This window comes from Lithobates pipiens, unplaced genomic scaffold, assembly GCF_037356315.1.
Source record: "Lithobates pipiens isolate NorthernLeopardFrog02 unplaced genomic scaffold, aLitPip1_a1.2 Scaffold_27, whole genome shotgun sequence".
Classification (NCBI taxonomy): Eukaryota; Metazoa; Chordata; class Amphibia; order Anura; family Ranidae; genus Lithobates; species Lithobates pipiens.
In genome coordinates this window covers 64962346-64974438 of record NW_027507788.1, presented here as the reverse complement: position 1 = coordinate 64974438, position 12093 = coordinate 64962346, and the positions used below count along the sequence as shown (strand labels likewise).

The 12093-nt window shown below is 43.7% G+C and overlaps 1 protein-coding gene across 12 annotated transcripts in view; it reads right to left on the bottom strand.

Annotated features, from left to right (window-relative positions):
* Positions 1–12093, bottom strand: part of FLT3LG (fms related receptor tyrosine kinase 3 ligand) — a 601019-nt gene that overhangs the window by 149102 nt on the left and 439824 nt on the right. For all 12 annotated transcript variants that reach the window (XR_013263162.1, XR_013263163.1, XM_077457020.1 and 9 more), the window contains one exon: positions 9139–9282. Coding sequence is in view for 10 of the 12 variants with exons in the window: in XM_077457020.1 (XP_077313146.1) it covers positions 9139–9282 (144 nt within the window). In the remaining 2 variants the exon portion in view is untranslated. The remainder of the gene's footprint in view (positions 1–9138; positions 9283–12093) is intronic.

Below are 12093 nucleotides of genomic sequence, written 5' to 3'. Positions count from 1 at the left end.
GGAAAGTGAATGCTGCTGCTGTCACCTAAGCCCTTGTACACACGGTCGGAGATTCCGACAACCTTGTCCGACGGATCTTGTCCGAAACTGTTGCATACACGCGGTCTGACAAAGTTGTCGGAAAATCCGATCTTTCAGAACGTGATGACGTAATTTTGTTACGATGGGACTACGTTCAGGCTAGTAGCCAATAGCTTTGATGTATGAATTTGCGTGGCACTTTGTCCAATTGGAATTCTCTACACATGATCGGAGTATGTCCTATCGGACCAGTTTATCGGAAAATATTTCCAGCAAGTTGGAAAATTTGGTCCGACGGATATTCCGACGGAAACAGTCCGATGCATACCACACACAGTCGGATTATCCGACAAAACGGTCCGATAGGAAACATTCCGATGGATTCTCCGACCGTGTGTACAAGGGCTTAGTGTTCCTACATGAAAAACAAGATAAGTGAATGTGACAGCTCTGTCACATTCACTTTATTAGAGACTTTTTCCTACTAAGCCAACTCAGTCTGGCTATGGTCCCCAGATCCTCTGCTGGGAATTTCCTCTGGTCCAATCACGCTCCAGTCTTTTAGGAGCTAACCCTCCCAAAACATCCAACATTGCACTGGTCTTGGAGATTAAATGATAATCTCCTTAAAGACTCAGTCTGTGCATCTGAAAATCACCAAGCGATTTCTGACTTTAGAGTGACTAGATTGAAAGCAGGCCTCTATAATAATTTATCTTCTCTCTTGAAAGAAATCTCATCTCTAGAAACCACTCACAAGCAGAATCCTATTTCAGATAACCTGATTGCTCTCTCGGACAGATTTACCAAGCTACAAACATACAAACATACCCTTCATCTTCAGGACAAAGCCCACAATTTAATCTATCAGCATGGTAATAAACCAGGCTGCATTCTTACAGAGGCCTTACACCAACAACTTCCCTCAACCTCTATACCAACTGTTTGGAAGCCCTCTGAAGAATTGACACACACAAAATAAATCTCTCTGTGCTTTTTATTTGAAACTCTACAATATTCCTACTCAATACTCAAATATGGTATTTGAGGCATTCCATTACATGAATACATTCTGGAAACTCCTTTACCCATTTTACCTGCGGATCTAGTAGAGGACTTAGAAACCAAATTCTCAGCTGAGGAACTGCAAGCTGCTATAGCCTTACTGGTCCCTGGTAAGAGTCCAGGTTTGGGCAGATTCACCCTATGTTTCTACAAAGATTTCTCAGAAATTCTCTCTCAGATTTTAATCAGGATAATAGTTTGAAGCTCCTCACTCTACTTGAACATGCCCAAAAGTGCTCCATCCTATCCTTTGTTCTCTCTATTGATGCCGAAAAGGCCTTTGACAGGGTGGGATGGTCCTTCTGTCAGAAACCATGAATCAGACTGAGACAGAAGTACAGTTAAATTACACTTGTTTAATAATAATAAAAAAAACATTAACAGAGTAAACGTAGTCAAAACTTAGCCAGCGTTCAGGAATCAGACAAGCTAAAATGTCAGGGAGCCAGAAATCTGCATAGTAGAACAGCAAGCAGGATCTGGAACCAGAAGGAATGTCAGCCAAGCAAGTCTTTAACAGGAACACGGGAGAGTGTCTCTAGAGATGTGACCAAGGCAAAGGCAGAGATCATCTGGGCTGGATGGCTTAAGTAAGCAGGACTGACAAGCAGGATATCAGCAACAGATGAGTCACTGTGGAGAGATAGGAGCTGGCATTTAGCCGACAGCTGAGCGGCCAGCTCAGAGAAGGAAGGGCTGAGCCCAGACCTAACAGTACCCCCTCCTCAACGACCCCTCCCCCTCAGAGGACCACCAGACTTGAGGGGAAAATGTATATAGAAATCACAGAGGAGGACAGGGACATGCACATCCAAGAATTAAATCCAAGAGCATTCCTCTTGACCGTACCCTCTCCAATGCACCAGGTACTGTATGCACCCACGGAACCTACAGAAGTCAACAATGGACTGTACTTCATACTCCTCAACCTGTAAAGGGTGAGGACGTGGCACTGAGGTGGTAAAGTGGTTGCAGACCAAAGCTTTTAATAGGGGGATATGAAATACATTTGAGATACGCATATTAGAAGGAAGGTCTAATGCATAAGCCACTGTGTTAATCCTGCAGAGAATATGGAAAGGCCCGATAAACTGAGGTGCGAACTTCGGAGAGGGAATACGAAGTCGGAGGTTGCGAGATGACAGCCAGACTCTGTCCCCAGCCTGGTAGGAAGGCACCGGCAGGTGTCCGCGGTGAGCATGGAGTTTGTATCTATCATTAGCATGTTGCAAAGCCTCCTGGACTTGTGCCCAAGTGGAATGAAGGCCATAGAGCTGCTCCTCTAATGCAGGAATACTCTGCAGAACAAATGAGTCAGGCAACATAGAAGGTTGGAAACCATAGTTTGCTATAAACAGGGACAATTGGGAAGCAGAATTATTAATCTACTATATAGTATCTACTACTATATAGTATATATATATTATTATACTATTGTGAGCAAACTCCGCCAACGGTAAGAGGTCTGACCAGTTGTCATGATGGTCAGAAATATAGCAACGTAGGATCTGCTCCAAGCACTGATTGCCTCGTTCTGTGGCCACATTAGACTGCGGGTGATATACAGAGGAGAAAGCAAGCTGAATTCCCAACTGTGCACAAAAGGATCGCCAGAACCGGGACACAAACTGACTACCTTGGGTAGCCTATGTAAGTGAAATATCTCCCGAGCAAAAATGGAAGCCAGTTCCTTAGAAGTGGGCAACTTCTTAAGTGGAATACAATGAGACATTCTCGAGAACCGGTCAACCACCATAAGGATAACTATGTCGCCCTGGGAGTTGGGTAACTACACAATGAAATCCATAAACAGGTGGATCCAGGGCCTCTCTCCATTGGGTATGGGTTGTAGGAGGCCCACTGGAAGGTGTCGTGAAGTCTTACTTTGAGCACACATGGAAAAGGCAGCTACGAAGTTGGTTACATCAGCATGTATACTAGGCCACCAGAACTTTTGGGAAATGGCCCAAGAGTTGATCCCTCCCAGGGTGGCCAGCAGCCTTGGCAGAATGGTAAGTCTGGAGCACGGCAGTACAGACACTCTCTGGGTCAAAGCAGCAGTCACAAGGTTTCTCAGGAGGAGCATGGACCTGAGCAGCAAGAATTTTGTCACCCAAAGGAGAAGGGAGACTGGTGCAAACCGTAGACAGAATACGATTGGGAGGAATCGCAGGAATCAGAGCCGAATCCACCTTGGAAGTGGAGGAAAATTGTTGTGACAAAGCTTCAGCCCTTACATTCTTAGTATAGGGTAAGAATGAGACAATGTAATTGAATCTTGACAAGAAAGAGCCTCTTTCTGGGAGAGAGGCGTTTAGCCTCAGACAAAACTGTGGGATTCTTATGGTCAGTAAGAATGAGAACCAGCACAGTTATGCCTTTGAGGAGATGTCTCCATTCTTTCAGGGATAAAATGGTCGCTAACAGCTCTCTGTCCCCAAACTCATAATTGCTCTCCACAGGTAACAATTTCTTGGAAAAGTAGCCACAAGGATGCATAGCACTCTCAGAAGTAGGACGTTGACCCAGAAGGGCTCCAACTCCAGTCTCAGAAGCATCAACCTCAAGGATAAAAGATGACGTAGGATCAGGATGGTCCAACATAGGAGCAGAAACAAAGGCAGCCTTAAGATTCTCAAAGGCCTTAATGGACTCCGGATACCAACTCTGTGGGTTACTGTCCTTTATGGTCATATCAGTCAGGGGCTTGACCAGAGATGAGAAGTTACAAATAAACTTCTGATAATAGTTTGCAAAGCCAAGAAAATGCTGCAGAGGCTGAAAACCCACGCGTCGGGGCCACTGTAGGACTGCAGAAAGTTTCTCTGGGTCCATCGAAAAACCAGCAGTGGAAATGGCATAACCCAGGTATGTAACCTGCTCACGATGGAATTCGCATGTCTCCAATTTACAATAGAGGTTGTTCTCTCTTTTCGTTTCTGAAACACATGACAGACATCTGTGTGGAGGCTCTCCAGGGACTTGGAAAATATGAGGATATCGTTGAGATAAATTATCACACATAACTGCAACAAATCTCGGAGGACATCGTTAATAAATTCCTGAAAAACCGTTGGAGCACTACAAAAGCCAACTGGAATTACAAGGTACTCATAATGGCCTGTTCTGGTATTAAATGCAGTTTTCCACTCGTTGACCCCCTCTTTAATCCTCACAAGACTATATGCCCCTCTCAAATCAAGAAATCCATGAAAACCATTGCTCTCTTGAAGTGGTCAAATAACTCCATAATCCACAAATTGGATACGCATTCTTAATTGCGAAACAATTGAGACCCCTATAATCGATACAAAGACTCAGTTCACCGCTCTTCTTCACAAAGAAGAAACCAGCACCAGCAGGAGACGAGGATTTGCAGATGAAGTCTCAAAAATGTGTGTCTGCAATATAGTCCTCCATGGCCCCATCCTCCAAGACCAACAAAGGGTAAACCCAGCCACTAGGGGGTATGGCACCAGGTTGAAGGTCAATTGTGCAATCATATGACTGGTGTGGAGGCAAACAACCGGCTTGACCTTTATCAAAGGCATTGCTAAAATTGTGGTACTCTTGCGGCAGGAAGGAGAGTGAAGAGATGCACAGGACCTTGGCTACCTTCTGAAAACATGTCTTACTGCATTGTGGCGACCAGGAGAGAACCTCAGCATGGAGCCAATTAAAAGAGGGGTTATCCTTCTGGATAACTGGGGACGAAACAATGCCACCTAAGGTCTGTCGATGACAGGACCTCAAAGTTCGGGTGTTCCCTGGATGGGTAGGACAAGACCTCAAAAAGTCACCTGCCTGGCCACAATAAAGGCACAATCTCTCCCTCCTCCTAAGGGCTCTCTCATCCACAGAAAAACGTGTGAAGCCCAAGTGCATGGGTTCACCTTCACTGACAGACTCATTACCAGGAGGCATGGAAGATGAGGGAGGCAAGGGTGGAACTGCAAAGCTTGGAGCCAAAGGTACAGGAGGCTTCCACAAGCACTCCTTAAATGAAGGTCTCTCTCAGAGTCTGAAGTCAATAAGCATGGCAAAGAGATCAATCTCTCCAGCTCAGTAGGTGTGTCTCAGGCTGCTATCTCATCTTTGATGTTATCAGAGAGACCATAAGAAAAAGCAGCCACGAGGGCCTCATTGTTCCATGCAACTTCGGTTCCCGGTGTACGGAAGTCAATGGTATAATAAGCAACAGTTCTCATACCCTGTTTGATGGACATGAGGCTTTTGGCAGCAAATATTGAATGTGCAGGAATGTCAAATACCCTTTTAAAGGAAGCCACAAAATTTTGGTAACTCAAGACATTGGGTTAATGCATCTCCCATAGAGGGTTTGCCTAGACTAAGGCTCTCAGAAAGCAAAAATAATACAAAACCTTCTTTGCTTCTGTTTGTGGGAAACGCCTGGGGCAGCATCTCAAAGTATATCTCAACCGGGTTGAGAAACCCTCTGCATGGAAGTGGATCACCCCCAAATGGCTGGGGAAGAGGAGCGAAAACCAGACATACCTATTATAGAGGTAATACTTGAGGTGGGTGCCTGCACAGAGGCTGGGGTAACAGCAGGGTCGACCTGCAACATAGGTTCCTGGGAGATTCTAGGTGAGCCATGCGTCTCAGGAGCATCTGTAACACCATTTCAAACTGATCCATGCAGTGATCCTGGTTATCTAATCTGGAAAAAATATTACTAACAAGTGGATTAACTGCATCTTCTGAATTCATGGCCTTCGCCTACTGTCAGAAACCATGAATCAGACCGAGACAGAAGTACAGTTAAATTACACTTGTTTAACAATAATAAAAAAAATTTAACAAAGTAAACGTAGTCAAAACTTAGCCAGAGTTCAGGAACCAGAATGGATAGTCAGACAAGCCAAAACGTCAGGGAGCCAGAGATCAGCGTAGTAGAACAGCAAGCAGGATCTGGAGCCAAAAGTAATGTCAGCCAAGCAAGTCTTTAACAGTAACAGGAGAGCGTCGCTAGAGATGTGACCAAGGGGAAGGCATAGATCATCTGGCCTGGATGGCTTAAGTAAGCAGGAGTGACGAGCAGGATATCATCAACAGGTGAGTCACTGTGGAGAGATAAGAGCTGGCAATTAGCTGACAGCTGAGCAGCCAGCTCAGAGAAGGAAGGGCTGAGCCCAGCCCTGACACCTTCCTAGAAGAGACTCTGAAACCTTCTCCAGAAGATGATGGCCCTATACTGTAACCTGAGAGCTAGAGAAGGCAGAAACTGTATATTTTCGGACCCTATCATTAGTCTTTACTATTAACATGTATCAACTTCAGTCATTGTCACTGTCATTGGTCCACTTTCTCACTACCTGGCTTATAGCTGTAGCAGTACCCCCATAGGGGCTACTGAAAGTTGTGGTCCACCTGTCACCCTGCCCAGCCAGGCATTCACTTCTCAATCACCTTGAGTCAATGAACAGTTCATAAGCTTGTTTTTGGATTTTTGTTGAGGGATTTGATGGGAATATATACATATATGTGTAGCACCCCGAAGTTTAGGCAGGGATGCTCCTCACAAATTTACTTGCCAGGAGTAGTTATCCTGGTTAATTGTTAGAGTTTTATTGACTTATTGCAATTGTCTCTTCTACCACTAGGTGGCCAGGTACTTGGTGGTACTAGATATGAGAAGAGCAACTCAAGGTCAGGTTTTGGGTATATGGGGTATCTCAGCCAATGGGCAGGGGTTTTCTTAAATCCCTTGACCTGCTGGGAAAGCCTATATATTCAGGTGAAGTCAGGTGATCTATGTTCAGTCCCACCTGGATGGCTGTCTGGGTGGACATGTGTCATGTTGCTCCAGGCTGCTAGGCAGGAAATTGGACCTATCCTGAGGGCATCTGGCTTCTACGCTGTCTGAGAGCCTATCCAGAAGCAAGAGAGCAGTGCAGGGTTGGGATTGCGGCTTGCAGTCCAACCAGAATCAATGGTTCTGTTGGCCGGAGAACCTGTCAGTGGTCGGAGGTGGAGGGGAAGCTTTAGCCACTAAGGGACAAACAACCTTGTTACCAGGGACCACAATGAGTAACTAAAGCAAGTACAGGAGCAGTATTCTTACCGACTGGAGTAACAGGAAACTTCAGGCGGTGATCAAGTCAGGAACCCCACCAGCGCAGCTGTTGCTTGTAGAGCAGCCTTGTGTGTGAAGTCTGGGACCAAGCAGGTCAGTGGGGTGAAGCTTGACAAGTATCGGATGTGCCGAGCAAGGATCCAGGAGAGAGGTAGGGGTGACTTTTGAGGAAGATAATTTATCCACCTTGCACCCACTATGTCCCACAACCCACTACATATAGAAGGATGTCAGCTATCTTTGGCCCTAGAGGTTCTCATTAGACTGAAGGAAGCTTGAGACTTTGCTACATATGGGATACCCAGTGGAATTATAGAACCGTCAGTTTGGGACAGAACTATGTACTCTTTGTACCTAACACTTCTCCAAACTCCTCCTGCACAACACTTGCTTGCAGACTAACAGTATCTCTTCCTCCTGCACAACACTTGACTCCAGGCACATTTAGCATGTGGTTGGGCCCAACACTGACTCAGTCAAGCCCTAGAAATCACCATTTGTAGTCAGGAACCACGGGCCCCTTTTAGTGTAGCAAAAATAAAACAGAAAGTCTTTAGTGCTAGGTGTCCTGTGGTGGACTATTGCTCCCAGCAATCCCTCTTCAGGCCCTGCCAGTCCTCCTGGCTGCAGCTGCCCAACTTCACTGCCTTTGACATTGCAATCCTCACTGGCTCCCCACCCAGCTCTGACTATTGCCTCTCAGTCCTCTCTGGTATGCCTCTCCAGAACTCCTGATAGCACGTCACTCACCAGCCCTCCTGGATGCGCACACACCGGTGGTTCCCACCCTAAGACATGCCCGGCAGTACTAGCTCCTGCTGTCCTGACTCCTCTCTGTGCCTCCTGTCCAGATAATTCATGTGTTCCTGAAGGGATCCTTCCTGCGCCCGTGTCCCAGGCTCAAGGTTACCCCCCAGAATGGGGAGAGCCCTCAAAGGCCCCAACAACTTAGTACTCCCTCCTCAGTTCTTCCACCTGGCAACAACAACTCCCCAGCTGGGCTGACTCTAGGTATTAAAGGAGGCCTGCCCCCTGAAAATCAAGGTTGGGGATTGGTCAGGGCTCCTTAGAACACCCAAGGCAGCTCCCCCTATCTTCCCCTCCTCTCTTCTAGAATCCTTTAGAAGCCAGAGGGAGGTAACTGAGAAGTGATGCTATCTGTGAGTCAGCAGCCTATTCTAAACCACTCCCAGCCCACGCAGATCGAAACAAACAGGCCTAGCTTCCAGCTAGGTCTGCCTAAATTTACCTGCACTCACCAAAATCTCACCTTTAGTAAAGCACCTACCTAAGTAGAGGGTGCTACATAGACATAACCTACTTTCATTGTCACTTGTTTTCATCAAGATTTGCAATGATTTCTAGGAGATGAGGAATATTTTTTTTGTTTGTTTCCCTTTGCCTGTCATATAACATCCTGATATGGTGGTCTACTTTCTGACTGAGCTAGGTCATCTCCCAGATGACTATATCAGATTTTATACTCCACCCAGCTCCAGGTCTCAGATATTTTAATGGACCATACTAATCCTACTTGTATAGATTTGGGTTTGTTATTCAGCAATCGTTTTTATAACCTGTCTTTTTGTTCTAATGTTATACGTCTATGTTTTTTCACTCTCTTTCTATGTACTCTGTTTAAAGTTTTAAAACCCTGAAAATTCCTTTTTACTCTACTACTAAAAGAAAAAAAAACAATATTAGGGATGCATTCCAAAGAGCTATGTACCCAAACACAATAGAAGAACTAAATGTCAAACAGGTGCACATGCAAAAAAACTTGTTTTAGGTTGTGTAGCGGAATATAGTTGAGTTTTACTATTGTATAGCATTAACAGCCCTGTTTTGCATTAATGCACATTTGAAAATCAGATTTACCAACAAGTTCAAATATGATTAAAGACCCATTTAGATATGGAGACCACTGCTCTAGTATGAACAGAACACATACATACCAAAAATGTGCAGTCTTGTACAGATTGAAGTTCTCTTAGAAGTTTTATTATACGTTCCTTAAGGTCAATTTGAGCTTTTACTGTTAAATTCTTCAGCATGGTATAAGTATCATAGATCTGCCAGAGCACTAAACAGTGTTTATCCTATGGAACAAAAAAAGAACAATTTGTTTGTTCTATATTCTTAATGCAAACATTCAGTATAAACAACTCAATATACTGTCACATGGAAGACCCAATGTATTTACTCTCCAACTTCCCATTAAAGGACTAGTGGAAAACATTCTTAGAACATTATTAGAAGTGTAGAATTGTGCAGCTTTGCATTTTGCATGCCAGTACTTTCTTATTATGAGACTTAAAGAGGAAGTAAACCCTGATGGGTTTTACTTCCTCTTTTGGTCCCTGAAAAGCCTGCAAATTAAAAGCATAATGGGAAAATGGACGCAGCCTGCACAGGGTACAGCAATGGACTATTTTGCAGGTAAGTGTCACATAATGGGCGATGCATACTAGCCTATTATGTGGCACTTACCTGCAAACAAATCCATCGCTGTCCCCTGTGCAGCCTGCGTCCCTCTTCCTTCCGGGGGGCGAGGACTCCAGCTCTGTGGCATGTGCGCGGGAGCCGTCAGCAACGGCACACGCTGGGAAAGAAACGGCACGGAGGTCTGTTTCTTTACATTGTACATTGGCGCACTACAAGTGAAATATCTCCTAAACGGCACACGTTTAGGAGTTATTTCCGCTACCTATAGGTAAAAGTCACTAGGGAGGGTTTACAACCACTTTAAAGAATCTTGAAGTGGAAAAGAAGTCCTACGAAAGGCAGCAGTGGCCTGAGTATTGCAGCCAAAAATGCTTTTTCATTTAATATTTCAATGGGCTATTTTATTTTTATTTTAGGCTGGAAATCTACTTTAACAGAAATAGGAGTGAAAGAAACTTAGAACAGATAAGTATTTTACAATATTTCAGAAAACAGCACATAGCAAGGCTCACATCTAAAACAGACAGCACACTTGGCCTTTTCTCAAGATAACTCAAGGAAGGAAAGGTAGGATGCCAACAAAGGATCATACATCCATCCTACAAAATACACACATACTAGACTCAGTACACCTGGAGCAATCAGTGGGGAAGAAGTATCTGGGTGTTCCGGGAGATCATAAGTTTGATAGTAGCATGAAATGCCAAGCTGCAGTTTCCAAAGCAAGGAAAATCCTTTGTATTAAAAGAGGGATGGACTGCAGAGAGAGAAATATAATTTTTCCCCTATACAAATCATTAGTAAGACCTCATCTGGAATATGCAGTTCAGTTTTGGGCACCAGTTCTCAAAAGGGATATTGGGGAACTGGAGAAAGGGCAGAGAAGGGCAACCAAACTGATGAGAGCCATAGAGGAGCTCAGCTATGAGGAAAGATTACCTGAACTGAATTTATTCTCTCTTGAGAAAAGGAGATTAACCCGTTCACGTCTAAACCTATTTCTGACTTGATTTGTTGCTTACAAGTTAAAATCCATATTTTTTGCTACAAGATGTCTTACAATTTTATATTTTATATATTTAATATTTTTTTTTTTTAGCAGAGACCCTAGTTAAAAAAACAGGGATCATTGAAATATTTGATGTCACAAGGTACTTGCGCAGTGGTCTTTCAAATGCATTTTTTTGGGTGAGAAAAAGACACTCTCGAATAAAAAAAAATAAACAGTAGAGTTAGCCCAATTGTTTTGTATAATGTGAAAGACGATGCAATGCCGGGTAAATAGATACGCAACATGTAATGCTTTGAAATTGCGCACACTTGTGGAATGGGGACAAACTACGCTACCTAAATATTTCCATAGGTGACACTTTAAAAAATTTTGACGGTTACCAAGTTAGAGTTACAGAGGTGGCCTGGTGCTAGAATTATTGCTCTCACTCTGACGATCGTGACAATACCTCACATGTATGATTTGAATACTGTTTACATTTGTGGACGTGACTTACTTATGTCTTGTCTTTGCTGTGCGAGCATGATGGGACGGGGGCGCTTTCATTTTTATTTTTATTTTTTAAATTGTCCCTTTAAAAAATAAATAAATCTGATCACTTTTATTGCTGTTAAAAGGAATGCAAACATCCCTTGTGACAGTAATAGGCAGTGACAGGTACTCTTTATGGAGAGATCGGGGGTCTTTCAGACCCCTGATTCCTCATTTGCACTTAACCACTTTCAGACCGGACCATTTTGCTGGTCAATGACCAGAGGTCTTTTTACAATTTGGCACTGCGCTGCTTTAACTGGTAATTGCGCGGTCATGCCATGTCGTACCCAAACAAAATTTGCGTCCTTTTTTTCCCACAAATAGAGCTTTCTTTTAAAAGGTATTTGACTGACTCTGAGATTTTTATTTTTTGCGATATAAACGTAAAAAGACCGCAAATTTTGAAAAAAAATTATATTTTCTACTTTTTGTTATTAGAAAAATCCAATAAACTCAATTTTAGTCATACATTTAGGCCAAAATGTATTCAGCCACATGTCTTTGGTAAAAAAAAAGTCAATAACTGTATATTTATTGGTTTGCGCAAAAGTTGTCACATCTACAAACTAAGGTACGTTTTCCGGAATTTACGCAGCTTTTAGTTTACGACTGCCTATCTCATTTCTTGAGGTGCTAAAATGGCAGGGCAGTACAAAACCCCCCCAAATGACCCCATTTTGGAAAGCAGATACCCTAAGGAAATTGATAAGAGGCATGTTGAGCCCATTGAATATTTTATTTTTTTACCTCAAGCGGTTTACACAAAGTTGTCACTAAATGATATATTGCTCACACATGCCATGGTTATATGTGGAATTGCACCCCAAAATACATTCTGCTGCTTCTCCTGAGTACGGGGATACCACATGTGGTCAACTTTTTGGAAGCCTAGCTGCGTACAGGGCCCCGAAAGCCAAGC